Source organism: Rhinichthys klamathensis, unplaced genomic scaffold, assembly GCF_029890125.1.
Source record: "Rhinichthys klamathensis goyatoka isolate OS25496 unplaced genomic scaffold, OSU_Roscu_1.1 h1tg000740l_1, whole genome shotgun sequence".
Taxonomy (NCBI): Eukaryota; Metazoa; Chordata; class Actinopteri; order Cypriniformes; family Leuciscidae; genus Rhinichthys; species Rhinichthys klamathensis.
In genome coordinates, this window is record NW_026607152.1 from 753,440 (window position 1) to 769,988 (window position 16,549).

Here is a 16,549-nt window from a genome sequence, read left to right on the forward strand (position 1 = left end):
CTGCTCGCAGCTATATTTTATTATTATTATTATTATTATTATTTTACTACCTTTTGGGCACTTTTGGGGGCCTTAACGTGCTCGAAAACTCTTGAAACTTTGCACACATCTCAGAACCCGCGGCCATCAGGGCCGGGCTGAAGCTGGTACCCGGGCGTGGCAGGGGGGCTCGACAGCGCCCCCTGGAACGGGGTTTGAACACTTGGTCCATAAATCAAACACGCTTGCATGTAATAATATGAAACTCAGTACACATATAGATCTCATCGGTTCATATATACTTCATGCTCTTACTTTTTACCCCAGCCCAACAGGAAGTCGGCTATTAAGGGTTGTTTGGAAAACACATGCAATGGAATGTGAAATACTCCTCCTAGAGAATTCAAACACACGGCACGAAACTAGGTCAGCATGAAGTCAAGACACTGAGGATGAAAAATTGCCAGGGGATTTTTGATATCTCGAACGGTTTGGCCGTGGCGAGTAAACGAAATTATGGCGAGAAACGTGAAACAGGAAGTGTGTTATAACTACTGCATACATTAACTAATCTTGATGAAACTTCAGCAGTGTGTTCGTTGTAAGAGCCCGATCACATGGATGTGACTATTGTGAGTCAAAGTTATAGCGCCACCAACTGGCAGCAGGAAGTGTGTCACTTTCAAAATGCTTTTAAATCACCCTCTTATTTTTACCCGATTTGCTTCAAACTTCATGTGCATAATGTAGACACACGCCAGATGTAGACCTGTGAAAGGATTATTGATATCTTAGATACTGTTGCCATGGCAATGCATCAAACATTAATATTCCTTTTTTTAAGCTTTTTCATGCTTTTTTATGCTTTCGGGCACTTTTGGGGTTCTTAACGTGCTCGAAAACTCTTGAAACTTTGCACACGGGACAAAACCCGCGGCCATCAGGGCCAGGCTGAAGCTGGTACCCGGGCGTGGCAGGGGGGCTCGACAGCGCCCCCTTGAACGGGTCAGACAATTTGGTCCATATATCCAACACGCTTTACCCTATTTGCTTCAAACTTGATGTGTATAATGTAGACACAAGCCAGATGTAGACCTGTGAAAGGATTGTTGATATCTTAGATGCTGTTGCCGTGACAACGCATCAAACTTTAATATTCTTTTTGGATACTTTTGAGATTCTTAGCGCACTTTTGGGGCCCTTAACATGCTCAAAAACTCTTGAAACTTTGCACACGGGTCAGAAACCGCGGCCATCAGGGCCGGGCTGAAGCTGGTACCCGGGCGTGGCAGGGGGGCTCGACAGCGCCCCCTGGAACGGGGTCCGAAAACTTGGTCCATAAATCAAACAGGCTTTACCCGATTTGCTTCAAACTTGATGTGTATAATGTAGACACACGCCAGATGTAGACCTGTGAAAGGATTGTTGATATCTTAGATGCTGTTGCCGTGACAACGCATCAAACTTTAATATTCTTTTTGGATACTTTTGAGACTCTCAGCGCACTTTTGGGGCCCTTAACATGCTCAAAAACTCTTGAAACTTTGCACACGGGTCAGAACCCGCGGCCATCAGGGCCGGGCTGAAGCTGGTACCCGGGCGTGGCAGGGGGGCTCGACAGCGCCCCCTGGAACAGGGTCCGAAAACTTGGTCCATAAATCAAACACGCTTGAATGTAATAATATGAAACTCGGTACACATATAGATCTCATCGATTCATATATCCTTTGTACTTTTACTTTTTACCCCAGCCCAACAGGAAGTCGGCTATTATGGTTTGTTTGGAAGCGTATGCCCCTGGAATTCGATATACTCCTCCTAGAGAATTCAACCAATCGCCACGAAACTCGGTCAGCATGAAGTCAAGACATTGAGGATGAAAAGTTGCCAGGGGATTTTTGATATCTCGAACGGTTTGGCCGTGGCGAGGAAACGAATTTATGGCGAATAAAGGAAACAGGAAGTGTGTTATAACTTCTGCATACATTAACTGATCTTGATGAAACTTCAGCAGTGTGTTCGCTGTAAGAGTCCGATCACATGGATGTGACTATTGTGAGTCAAAGTTATAGCGCCACCAACTGGCAGCAGGAAGTGTGTCACTTCCTAAAGGCTTTGAAATCACCCTCTTATTTTTACCCAATTTGCTTCAAACTTTATGTGTATAATGTAGACACACGGCAGATGTAGACCTGAGAAAGGATTATTGATATCTTAGATACTGTTGCCGTGGCAACGCATCAAACTTTATTATTCTTTGTTGATGCTTTTGAGACTCTTAACATACTTGAAATTGCATGAAACCCGACAGACACATCACATTTATTAGACAGTAGACATGTGCAGAGTTTCAGAAACGGGCATGGTGAGAGCAATTAGAGAATAATGTTTAAGTTTAAAAACAGCCAGAATGGTTGTTTAGTCAAAAAAATTTTTTTTCCAAATCATACATAGTGTTATACTGCCCTCTTGTGTTCAAAATCAGGTAAAAAGCGAAAGTAAAATAAGGACGTCTGCACAATTCATTAATAATGGTGCAGAGTAGAGTGAGCTTTTTCAATTAATTCCTATGGAAGTAGGAATGAACTAAACAACGTTCGCTCTGTTCTGCTCGTCCCTCACCGTGGGCGCGCAGAGTTATGAATGCCCGTGCAGCCGTGAGCATTTTAGTTTCATTTTAAAATTAGCGCCATTTCGGGGGACGTATTACTTTAATTTATTTAACAAAAACACAATGTTGTGTTTTATTGCGAGTGTACACAAATATAAGTAAACACTTTGACGTTTGAATGATGTCCTGTATGAAGAAAATGACGGAGTATGTTTCACTGTTCAATCGCGCTGAGCCACCCAGACCCCCACACACACACTGACACACACACACACACACACACACACACACACAAACACACACACACACACACACACAATAATAAAACATTCAACCTAACATATACAAATTACACTGCTATGTTGAAATAGTCAGTAGTACAATTTGTATCATTCACAGTAAGCACCGCTCCACTGTGATTTTTCCAAGCACATTTTTGCACAAGTGAAGAGGATGATTTTTTCCGTCGATATTGGAACGTGAGTGAAGTACATAGCCTGTAATAAAGAATAGTTTAGCATCCAAATACATCGCAAATGTTGCAACATTTAGATTCTAAAGAGAGATTTACGTGAGCCTAACACCACTTACTTTTACTTTTGTTTTAAATTATTTCGTTTTGGCTTTATTATAGTTATTTTTTTATTCGTGTTCTGTTCTGAATATCATTAAATTTAAAGGATTTGTTGTGGAATATTTTGAGTGTATAATCAAATAACACTAAACCGTCACTAGGTGTCGCCAGGCGACCGTCTTAATGAGCGGGTCATTGATTCATTCGTTCAAACGATTCGTTTGAACGACTGAATCATTCATGAATGAGACAGATGTTTATGGATTGGTCATTGAATCTTTGAGTCAACCAATTTGTTCAAAATGCTGAATCATTCAGTAATGAGAAAACACGTTGCTGTGAGATGCAATGGTTCTGCTGTGATCTTTGTTTAACTATTTTCGCTGCTGAAACAGAAGAACAGTCAATATTGCATCTAAAATGTAAGTGACTTGACACGTGTGTGTGTGTGTGTGTGTGTGTGTGTGTGTGTGTGTGTGTGTGTGTGTGTGTGTGTGTGTGCGTGTGAGTGCGTGCGTTTTGCTGTGTTGATTGTTGGTGAGATGATGCAATGATGGGGTTTTGTCACTGACCTAATAAAAGTGTGGGCTAAGAAAAAAAAAAATCTCTCTCTTTCAGAACAATATATTTGTTTTCCTTGGTCATTTTCTCTCTCTCTCTCTCTCTGAGCCAATATGGCAAGCCGTTTTAACATTTAATCATTTTAACCTACTAGTCTCTAATTTCTTGCTACTAGTACTTATTTTTTAGATACTAGTATCTATTCCATTAAGTACTAGTACTTATTCATTAGCGACTAGTGCTTAATCTTTAGTACTAGTGCCTATTCTTTAGATACTAGTGCTTATTCTTTAGATATTCTTTTGAATACGTATTAGTAGCTAATGAATAAGTACTGGTATCTATTTAATAGGTACTAGTATCTAATGACTTGGTACTAGTATTTATTGAATAAATACTAGTATCTATTAATAGGTACTAGTATCTAAAAGGTCATTTTCTCTCTCTCTGAGCCAATATGGCAAGCCGTTTTAACATTTAATCATTTTAACCTACTAGTCTCTGTTTTCATGCTACTAGTACTTATTTTTTAGATACTAGTATCTATTCCATTAAGTACTAGTACTTATTCATTAGCGACTAGTGCTTATTCTTTAGGGACTAGTGCCTATTCTTTAGATACTAATGCCTATTCCTTAGGGACTAGTAGCTTTTAAAAGATACTAGTACTTATTCATTAGATACTATATTAGTATCTAAAAATCAGTCAAAAGACAGTCAAAGCAGGGTTACGTTTTTGCACTTCGTGCACAATAACCCTAAAGGCACCAGGGTGGCGGTGCCACCGGCTTTTTATATATATATATATATATATATATATATATATATATATATATATATATAAATATAGCTGCGAGCAGCGATGAAGGGCCAAAGCCGGCGGTACCGCCACCCTGGTGCACCAGGGTTGCGGTACCGCCGGCTTTGGCCCTTCATCGCTGCTCGCAGCTATATTTATATATTTATATATATATATATATATATATATATATATATATATATATATATATATATTTATTATTGTGTTTTATTAGTGACAAATTTGGGGAGAGGATAAATATTCTAAAACTTTCTGAAAATACAGAATGAGAATTAACTGCACAACTACTAGAAATGTTTACCTTGGATATTATACAATTTGCATGCATACAAAATTTGTGGAAAAAGATTTGTGTATGTCATATTTATTTATTAAAATTTCCTAAAAAAATTGTTGTAGGTTAATGTTTTTTAAAAGGCTTTTTCATCGCTTTCCTGCAAATTGCCATTGTTTTATTTAATGTCTCCTAATGCATGTTGTATTGGTGTCACTCTCTCTAAATACATTGTTTTGATAAAAAGAGATCAGCTTGAAAATGAATATATTCTTGTTTTAGTATATTGAAACCTTCAAATTTTCTCTTGCTATGCGATTTAATATTTCATGCATAAAATATATTGGAAATAATCAGATACAAGCACATAAGCTGCAGTTTTGAACTATATATTTAAATCAGAAAAATAGTTCCCCAAGTGCAGTATTTTCAGATCTATATTTTGGAAACAACAAGTGTTATACTGTAAGTTATTTATTATAAAGTGGGAAATCAGTGTGTTTTAATGTATTTATATAATTTGTTCATTTTTTATTTGAATTATATATGTGTGTGTGTGTGTGCGTGTGTGAATTCTTCAAATTTGATTAATTTAGTTACATATTTGAGTGAATCCTTTTTTCTTTTCTTTTTTACTTTGCAAGTACATCCCAACTAACTCTTGTTGATTTGCAACTAAATGTCAACGCCTCATTAGGGTATTAGTTGACTGTTAGGGTCAGTGGAATAAGTTGACATGTACTTGCAAAGTCAGTAGAATGTTAGTTAACCATCAAAATAAAGGGTTAGCAAATATTAAACAGGCAGTCTACTAATACGCTAATGACTGGCAGTTACTTATAGTTAGTAGAATGTCTAAAGTGGACTATCAAAATTAAGTGATACATTATTACACTTGTATTTAATGTTAAATTGCATAGTTCTAGAGTAAATTGCTTTGAAAGTGGATAATAAGTTTATTGTGATTTATTATGGGTTTTGCCCATGATATGTTTCCTTGTGTTTTGATCTGGCTTGAGTAAGATAATGTAGCACTTTGGTGTAAATATACAGAATAACAAACCAAAACTAGAAGCTAAGATGGCAAATATCTCCACAGCTACAGTGAATTTTCCAGGAGAACTGATATAGGCTGGGATAAATGTGATCCAAACAGCACAAAAAATAAGGATACTGAATGTGATGAATTTGGCTTCATTGAAGTTATCTGGCAGCTTTCGAGCCAGAAAAGCCAAAATGAAACATAGGACAGAGAGCAACCCAATATATGCCAGTACAGCCCAGAAACCGATAGCTGAGCCTAGATCACATTCTACTATTATTTTATCTAATGAATGAGTAATATTTTTAAATGGCATTGGAGGGGCTAATACCAGCCACGTGATACATATTATTACCTGAAAAAGAGTACAACAGAAAACGCTAATTCTTTGTAAGGGCAGTGAACACTGAGGGACACTTGATCCAGGCACTGTGGCCTTAAAAGCCATTACCACTGCTATGGTCCTTGCCAGAACACAAGACATACAAAGGGCAAAAGTGATCCCGAATGCTGTGTGACGCAACATACAGGACCACTCAGTAGGCCGACCAATAAAAGTAAGTGAACAAAGAAAACACAGAGACAATGAGAAGAGAAGCAGGAAGCTCAGCTCTGCATTGCTGGCCTTCACAAGAGGCGTGTCTATGAAGTTGTAAAACACCAGTGCTACTGCAATTGTTAAAGACACCCCGGTTAATGAGAATGCAGTCAACAGAATTCCCATGTTTTCCTCGAATGAAAGGAACTCCACCTTCTTAAGAACACACATACTGTGGTTTTCGTTTGACCAGTACTCTAAAGGACATTTGACGCATTCAGCAGAATCTAAAAAGACAAATAGAGCATAACATTATTATGTTTTTCCTCATTTTCCTCAGCATAATCTGGTATATATGACATTGTGGGAATATGTACATCCATTTATATGTGTGTCTTTCATTTATTTGCACATTAAAATGTGTTTATGTCCCTTTATATCAAAGTGATGGTCATCTCACCAGTAGTGTTGCTGATTTCTCCAGAAGGGCACCGCAAACATTCAAAGCAGCATACTGGTCTCCTTTTGATCACAGCTTGTCTGAAACCTGGCTGGCATCTCTCACTGCACACTGAGCTCGGTTTCTGCCATGTTTACACATTCTCACTTTGTTGCACTTATTTTGAAATTTTTACTTATTTAACTGACATATATCAGGCACTCAACATACTAATGTTATTTTGTACATACCGTGTAACTGTCTCCTTCCCAAACTATATTGATAGAATTCATGACAAACTGCTGTTCACTGGGTAGTGAGGCATCATAGTGTCCTACAGTGATAAAATTTGTTTCCCCTGCTCTGTTTTTCTGCCAGTTTATTAGCTCATATCTTGCCATAGGGTCTCCATTTTGGTCAAAGTATACTGTCTGACCGGAAGCCATTGTGAAATTCACATTTTGAAGGGAATGCAGTACCTGATAATATTTTTAAAACCAAAATGTGTTAATAATAACAATAATAAATAAGTAAATAATAAATATAAAATTACATATATCCAAGATTTACTTACTTGACTGGAAACCATTAAATCCTTATTTCCACATGTTATGTTTTCACTGTATGAACTGTTTGAGGTTTTGCAAGCAATTGTGTTATGAAGTGCATAAGCTACAGCATAGACTGCCTTATATACATTATTTGATATCCGTAGCTCAGATACATCTGTGAACGCATTACTCACATTACTCAGATTTTCAGATCCATCACAAAATTTTTCATACTCAAATTGAGAACTGATTGTCGAAGAGAGACGGCATCCAAATGTCATCTCCCAAAATTCCCTCAGAAGAGCATTTGAAGGGTTCTGAGATGGATTAACTTTAAGCAGAAATTCTTTCAGCCCTGGGATTTTTGACTTGCTAATTGTAAAGCCAACTGCTCCACCAAGAACTTTTGAAATTCTTTCAGTTGCCAAGTATCTCGCTGTTATCCAGGATTCACTGCCTACCCACTGTAGCCCAGTAACATTTTGACTGATAATTTCCTCCAGTAACACATCCATTTCACCCTGTGCCAGAAATGCCACAAGAACTTTTGCAGTGCCCTTTTTTATTACTTCAACGACCTTAGCGGTCTTCTCTTTGGAATTTGTCCTCGATATGGCCTCTGAATACTCGATGCATACTCCTTCTCTCTCGGCTATCTCTACAAAGGTTGCCATGCCATTGTTTCCATAGTCATTATCACTTCTCACTGCTCCAACCCATGTCCAGCCGAAGTGTTTGACTAGCTGAGCCAGTGCTCTGCTCTGGTAGTAATCACTGGGAATAGTCCTGAAGAAAGAAGGAAACTGCTTTCTGTTGCTCAGGCAGGCACAGGTAGCAAAATGGCTAATCTGTCAAACAGAACGGATAAAAGGAATAGTTATTTTTATCCACATATTACTTACAATAGGAAATATTATGTATATTTATTTCACCACAGGAATCTTGAAGGGCCCTGTTGCTCTGGACAGTACAATGGTTGAGGAAGACTCAGATTCTCCAATAATAGCTTTAACTGCTGTTTTTCCAGAGCAGGTGTGTTCTGCTGTCAACTCCTGGCCATTTATCAGAGCCATTGATGACCTCATAGAGGCTAATGTGGAACCACAGCTGTCAAATATTTGGTATCCAAACGAAATGTTTGGGAGCAACATCTGATTGGTGTTAATTTCCTCAATGGCAAAAATCATGGTCTGAGCAAAGCGGAATTCTCTCAAATTAAGGCTAATTTGTTGAGAGAGAGAGAGAGAGAGAGAGAGAGAGAGAGAGAGAGAGAGAGAGAGAGAGAGAGAGAGAGAGAGAGAGAGAGAGAGAGAGAGAGAGAGAGAGAGAGAGAGAGAGAGAGATTTAACAAAACTATTTTTTTGCAGTAAAGTTGGAAGATTGTCTTATTGGAAATATTAACTAATGACTTATTTCACAAAATAAAATAAATTTCCGTAGGACATATAATATTTACACTGTTAAATTAATCAAATAGAAGCAGAGAAGTTTGCAAACCTGGTGCACAATAGACGATGAGGTATTTCTGTAAATGATGGCATTTCCAAATTTATTTTGCTGTGAATAGAAAAAGCTCCTCCGATGATAATTTCTCCATCTTTGGACAGCAGGGGGTACTCTGGTTGCCCTATAATACTACAGTTAGCCTTTTCCCCCTTTGTTTTAATGCTGCAGAGCAGCAATAACCCAAAGACAAGCATCACAGAGACTCTGGACCTCCCATACTCTTCTGATGACAATGAGTTTGTTTATATAGTGTTTGTCAGACTCATCATGAGCACCTCATGAACAAAGTTTTTTTTTTTTTTTTATCTATCAAACCTCACTGTGTCACGATCTCGTCACCAGCCCAGTGTTTCACTGTTTCGAAGCATTCGAATCGCCACATGCTGGTGACCCCTGCTGGTCAGAACAGTGAAATGCAACAAAAACTCAGGCCAAATGAGAAAGCAGTCATTGGGCCAGTGCTCCGCAGGCCAACAAACAAACATGGTGTGATTATGATTCAGGCTGCATCACGTCAGAAATCAGATTAGTATTTGATAGTATTCAAATATTTCATCCAGTTCTTTTTGCTTGAAGATTGGATTCAACATGCCAATATGGAAATGAGGCTGGTCATGGGTCTGGGCAGAGGAATTGTCTGGTTCTTGTGGTCTTTGCTGAGGATCTGTGTCGACGAGGCCTTCACAGGGGATTGTCTAGTTGACAGGATCTCTGCTGACATTCAGTGCTGTGTTGAGTTTGTGTCTAGGTGCAGGTCCAACATCTGATCTGGATTCGGACTGGATACGGCTGACTACATCAAGCTTGTGATAAACAGAGAGACTAATATTAGTGTAGATGTTATTCTTCGTATGATGTAACAAGTACATCGGCTGTTATGGGAAGTGTTCCCGGTTGACCTAATTTATGCAGCCTGATAAAAATGGATGCAAATAAAAATAAATTTGATAATGTGTAATGTGTGTAATATGTATGCCAGGTTAACCCTCTGGGGTCTGAGGTGTTTTCGGGGTCCTTGAGATGTTTTGGCATGCTCTGACATTTGTGCTTTTTTCAGTTGCTTATAAACATATTAATGGCACAGGTGAAATTACACTCTATATAGCACACACAGGGCTACCATAATATGTGAGCAACATGTATGTACATGTTTGTATTTTTGAGAGAATATTGTTTATGCGTGGTTATTGAAAAAAATAAAAAATAAAGTTTCTAATATAAGGCCACAAATAACATACTAAATATCTGTCCACAAGACTTTTGACTAGTGGATGTTGTCGCCTAGAGTTTTTGCTTCAAATTGATCTGAAAATCATTCTGCCTAATCATTCACATTTTTAGTCACACCTTTTAGCCATCCACATACCATTTTTAGCCATCCACCGCGGTAAAAATAAACCAGTTGCATGTCAAAGTCGTACGCGAAATGACCGCCAGGTGGCGCAAAGGGACATTTAGCAAAACGTAAGTGGGGCTAATGTCTATTAACAGTAGCCTAAGGATGAAATACTACAAGTTATGGTAATTTCCAAATAAGCCTACAACAAATTGTTGGTCATACAGATAAGATATAATCTTTTAAAACTGTAAAAGGCTAAAGTAGGCCTACACTCTCACAGGCTAAAGACAAAACGTTTTCTCGCTCATGTGAGAAACAAACGTTTGGGTATTTCTCAGTGAGAAAATTCATAGCCGAGCGGTAGAACTTACGGTTCATCATCAGTATGACACGGGTTCAAATCCTGCACAAACATGGTCTGCTGTAAATTTTATATTTATTATTGCAGAGAGATTTGTCTAGCTCTAAAACTTTTTTTTTGCTTATATTTATAAAATCTAAGATCTACCTGTTGAGCCACTCGTGATCGAGTTATTATACCGCAAATTAGTTAAAATATCCCGTAATCTATCTAGAGCGAGCGTGCATGCAAGACAGATATTGTGCTCCAAACCGTGCGCGCGCATGGCAGAGAGGTCTGTTCCCTACAACCTAGAGTTTTTAAAAACATGGTTTTAAGTAAAGTGTGATTTGCCAGGGGGGACTGGGATTTCCTTCTGGTCGAAACATCCCTGCTTCTGCTGAATTATTTTAATTCCCACACCCCTCCCTCCACAGCTAATCAATGTTATAGGCTATACTTCACCAATATCAAATACCGGTATATAAAATAGAGATATGCAACAGGCACGTTTAAACGACAAACAATAAAATCAAAACCAGCGTTTCAGTTGTTCATTAGTTCCAGTGGCCTTAGTGCATGCACGGCTTTTCAAAATTTCACAAAGCGTGTTGAGATTATTTTGAATGAAATATTGAAGTTTATAATTAAGTGTTTTGGCACACCACGCCGAGTGGCCCTATGCATTTATCTAAAGTCGGGTTTTATTCTGGCATGGTGAGTTAGTGTTCGACAAACGCGGCGGCGCGTTCATTTAGATTAATTTATTTTTCTCATTATTACAGCTAAAATAACTTAATAGGCGACTCCGTAATTTTTTGGTCATACAGATAAGAGTAGAGTAGCTTACATCGTTCAAAACTGTAAACTTGTATTCATATAGGCTAACGACAAAAACAGTATATCTGTCGTCTCTGTCTCCGGGAACTGCGCGTCACAAAAATGAACCGAAAGCCACTTCAGCTCAGTCACGATAAGAAATCGGCTATGTCTAAAGCCTTTAAATGTCTATATATTTAGGCTAATAAATGTTATCTGATTATGTAGGCTAATCCATATGAAAACGAGAGGTACAGAGGATCTACTCAAACATGTAATGTAAGCGCTTCCCAAAGAGAAAATGACAAGACAAGGGTGAAAATCTCGCTCTAATTAAATGTAGGCTAAATCGCCCTGAATTAAAATGTAAAAACAGATCAAATAATGTATTTGTCGAAATGTTGCGATATTGTTTCATTTAAGTTCATAATTATTCTATAAATGTTATTGAATTTAGCAGCATTACCACGAAGCACCGTGTTTCGATATTTATTTGAATAATACAAAATAAAATAAAAACTTAATTCACAAATTGCATGCCTGGTTGTAAGGATCCAAAGATCCCTGTAGACTTTAATATTGAGTTGAACATTTTGTTCATGACAACAAATTAACAAGCGTTTTTTCAGATTATATTTAGTTTTGCTTGGAAAAAGCTGCCCCAAACCAGTTTTATTTCATCAATTATTGAAATAATAAAATATTTAGTAATAAACTTTTATGACAGAAATATCACTAGGCTACATGTAATTCCATTTAATTCCTTCATTATCAACACTGTCTAGAATAGCGATTTAAGTGTGAATTGCGACTTCTCTTTGTGTTAAGTCAGCCTCAGACTCCGATAGCCTGTGGGGGGGTTGGAGGGACAGTTGCTGGACAAAGGTGTTAATGTTCCTCTTTCATATAGTGTCGGATAGCCAGCCTGATGAGCAGGCAAAGTTATTGTAAGGATAAATCTGTGTCCAAATGTAGGCCCCATATTTTATTAAATTATAAATATTGTAGTTTATTTATTGTAGCCTATTTAAAGTTTTTTTTTCACACAAAATTTCAATTGAAGTTATTGTAAGGTGAATTCAACAAGGCATGCTGTGTCTTTGAAGCAACAATTAAAGGCTAAATAATTTTTTCGTGATTTGTATGGCTGACACGCAGCGACATATACAGTATTATCAGCTGTATGATGTGTTTTTACCCTGAAATGTTTAATTTCGAGAGAGACCCGGCACGCGCAGCGAGGGAGACTAAATAAACTTGTTAAAAAGAGATCCAGCGCGAGAGAGGCACAGAAAAACGCATGTTTTTAATTTAATTATGTTTCTTTGGACAATTTTCGTTTTGTACTGTTTTAATTGTTTAATTTAGCTGTAATTTCTTTGGCAATACAAATTTAAAATGTCGCAAGAATAAGATTAGCCTAGTGTTTCTTATTTTGCATCGCAAAAGAAATAAACTCTAAACCCGACCCTGTTTTAAATTTAAAAAAACTGTCCCGACACTTTATTTAAACCTTGAAATGTTCGAACTTGGTTTCAAACTTAAGTAATTTTAGTGTTCTTTTACATTACACAATAATTTAGCAGACTAAAGACGAGCTTCTTCATTTTCATTTTCTGATGCAATCGGCTGACAATCTTCCTTAATCAGTTTTTGTCGTTTGTGCAGCGGCTGCGGTTCTTCAGGAATGTAGCAAATTTATGTTGTAATGATAATTAAACAAAACTCTTGACTTTAAATAAGTAAACAGTTATAAACAGTTACCTATTTAAGCATCAAGGTGGTAAAATATAAACGCTGTAGGCCAACATCGGTTAACAACATGTATGCTACATTGAGATTCGATCTCGGGTCGATTGAAGCTCCTCGAAGCTTGTGTTGTTGCGTTGATCACTGAGCTACCGTCTGTATGCTTTTAAAATTGTAAAGCCTCATTGATGTAGCCTAAATGTTTTCATTATGTATTCAATTACATTTCAGTAGCCTAATTTCAGTATTGTGATTATGAATTATTTTAACTACGTTTCACTTGTTGAATTCATCTGCTACCAGCTTTCAATCGCTCTGAATCAGCCGCGGTGTGGCAGCAGATTACGCATTAGAGAGAATAAACCGGAATAAACGAACACTTTTCAGAGTCTATGATTGTAGCGCCTCCTAGCGGTGAAAGGCAGCAAATACACCACACATTTTACCGCCGCGGTGGAAAGGCTGATGTGGGCATTGTCATGGCTTGCTTCGACATTTGCGTTTGAATAGCGCGCATCCTCCGTGGGCGTGTCAGATTAACGCGTAATGAAGTGTAATGAGCTGGGAAAAAAAATACTGACAGCACTCTCTTTTCATACAGATTGCATAAACTGAGAATATTTGTTTTTTATATAAATTACTTCATTTAAAAGAAGAGAATTCAAGCTTCATAAAGAAAAATCTCTCGTGCCTGTGTGACAAGTAATCGCGGAGTTACAGTTAATCTTAGGACGCGTTTCAGAATGGACTTCACTGACAGAGAGAACGCAGAACTCGCATCATGTTTGTTTTTCTTTATTTGGTGAAAAGCACAACACTTTGTTTTTATTGTGAGTATCCACAAAAAAAATAGAAACTTAACAGGATCTAATGATGTATAACACTTAAATGTAAGATCAAAATCAACCGAGTATTTTGAGTCTCTTTTGCACTGATAAGAAAAAAAGCGAGCAGATCACGCCGGCGTGATTGCCGACCCCAGAGGGTTAAATAGTGTGTTTTTAGAGTGAAAATATGTTTTTAGTCTAGACTGACAGAGTGTGTCTGCTTCCTGAACAAGGCTAAGAAGACTGTTCCAGAGTTTGGGTGCTAAATAGGAAAAGGATCTATATTTTCATATTCTAGATGTTATAAACTGGCCAGAATTTTGAGATCGCAATAGACGATGAAATGTATGCAATGTTTAATAGGGAGCCAATGCAGGATTGACAGAATTGGGATAATATGGTCATACTTCCTGGTTCTACTAAGAACTCTAGCTGCAGCATTATGGACCAGCTGGAGATTTTTTATTAAACGTGCAGGACAACCACCCAGTAGAACATTACAATAATCTAGCCTTGAGGTCATGAACGCATGAACTAACTTTTCTGCTTTTGTCATTGAGAGCATATTTTGTAATTTAGATATATTTTAAAAATGGGGGGTGGAAAATGCTGTGGCGAGCAGGACGAGGCCGAGTGATGTGAGAGAGCGGCGCGAGGCCGGTGGCGTGAGTGATACTGAACGACACCTGTGAGACGCACCGGTCTCGCATCTCTCACGGAGGAGTGGGAGCATAAAGGAGGAGCGACGACAGTGAAGATTGAGACCGGTGCGTCTCACATGTGTCGTACATTATCACTCACGCCACCCAGCCTCGCGCCGCTCTCTCACGTCACTCGGCCTCGTCCTGCTCGCCACAAATGCGTTTCTACAGATGCTAGAAATGTAACTTTCAAATGAAAGATTGGTATCAAACAGCACACCCAGGTTCCTAACTGACAGTGAAGACTTGACAGAGAAGCCATCAAGTGCTAGACATTAGAAAACCAACATGAGAAACCATAGAGAACACTGAGGGATGCGTGAACACTGAGAACTCGTGAAAAGACGGACGAGATCCAAAATGGTGACATGCTGAATGTAAAGATAGCTTTATAGCTTTCCTGTAGCTCAAACAGTAGAGCGTTGGCGGCGCTTACAACACCAAGGTCATGGTTCGATTCCCAGGGAAAGCAAGAACTGAGAACCGATAAGAATGTAAAAAAATTAAAAAGTACCTTGAAATGCAACGTAAGTCGCTTTGGATAAAACCGTCTGCCAAATGCATAAAAAAATGTAAATGTAAACACGAAATCTATACACTCTCCTTTTACAAGCCACAACATAAACACCACGGAAGACACAGAAACGTTGGAGCACCTCGAACACTTTATAGACAGTTATTTTGTTGGATTACTCACCATGCCCCAGCCGAAGAAAAAAAAACAACCACACCGGGAAGACTCCGCTGAATCAGAAGACAACACAACTAACATTGAGGTATACAGGTCCTTCTCAAAAAATTAGCATATTGTGATAAAGTTCATTATTTTCCATAATGTAATGATAAAAATTAAACTTTCATATATTTTAGATTCATTGCACACCAACTGAAATATTTCAGGTCATTTATTGTTTTAATACTGATGATTTTGGCATACAGCTCATGAAAACCCAAAATTCCTGTCTAAAAAATTTTGCATATTTCATCCGACCAATAAAAGAAGTGTTTTTAATACAAAAAAAAAAAGTCAACCTTCAAATAATTATGTTCAGTTATGCACTCAATAGTCAATACTTGGTCGGGAATCCTTTTGCAGAAATGACTGCTTCAATGCGGCGTGGCATGGAGGCAATCAGCCTGTGGCACTGCTGAGGTGTTATGTAGGCCCAGGATGCTTCGATAGCGGCCTTAAGCTCATTCAGAGTGTTGGGTCTTGCGTCTCTCAACTTTCTCTTCACAATATCCCACAGATTCTCTATGGGGTTCAGGTCAGGAGAGTTGGCAGGCCAATTGAGCACAGTAATACCATGGTCAGTAAACCATTTATCAGTGGTTTTGGCACTGTGAGCAGGTGCCAGGTCGTGCTGAAAAATGAAATCTTCATCTCCATAAAGCTTTTCAGCAGATGGAAGCATGAAGTGCTCCAAAATCTCCTGATAGCTAGCTGCATTGACCCTGCCCTTGATAAAACACAGTGCACCAACACCAGCAGCTGACATGGCACCCCAGACCATCACTGACTGTGGGTACTTGACACTGGACTTCAGGCATTTTGGCATTTCCTTCTCCCCAGTCTTCCTCCAGACTCTGGCACCTTGATTTCCGAATGACATGCAAAACTGAGCAACAGTCCAGTGCTGCTTCTCTGTAGCCCAGGTCAGGCGCTTCTGCCGCTGTTTCTGGTTCAAAAGTGGCTTGACCTGGGGAATGCGGCACCTGTAGCCCATTTCCTGCACACGCCTGTGCACGGTGGCTCTGGATGTTTCTACTCCAGACTCAGTCCACTGCTTCCGCAGGTCCCCCAAGGTCTGGAATCGGTCCTTCTCCACAATCCTCCTCAGGGTCCGGTCACCTCTTCTCGTTGTGCAGCGTTTTTTGC

The 16,549-nt window shown here is 38.6% G+C and overlaps 1 protein-coding gene across 1 annotated transcript; it reads right to left on the bottom strand.

Annotated features, from left to right (window-relative positions):
• Positions 1-5,775: 5,775 nt before the first annotated feature.
• LOC130077436 (extracellular calcium-sensing receptor) lies at positions 5,776-9,089 on the bottom strand. Its single transcript, XM_056242673.1, has 6 exons — positions 8,887-9,089; positions 8,322-8,610; positions 7,413-8,237; positions 7,090-7,317; positions 6,860-6,983; positions 5,776-6,686 (listed from the first exon to the last, which is right to left on the bottom strand). The coding sequence occupies exons 1-6, from the start codon at positions 9,087-9,089 to the stop codon at positions 5,776-5,778; spliced, it is 2,580 nt and encodes an 859-aa protein (XP_056098648.1).
• Between the last annotated feature and the right edge of the window lie 7,460 nt (positions 9,090-16,549).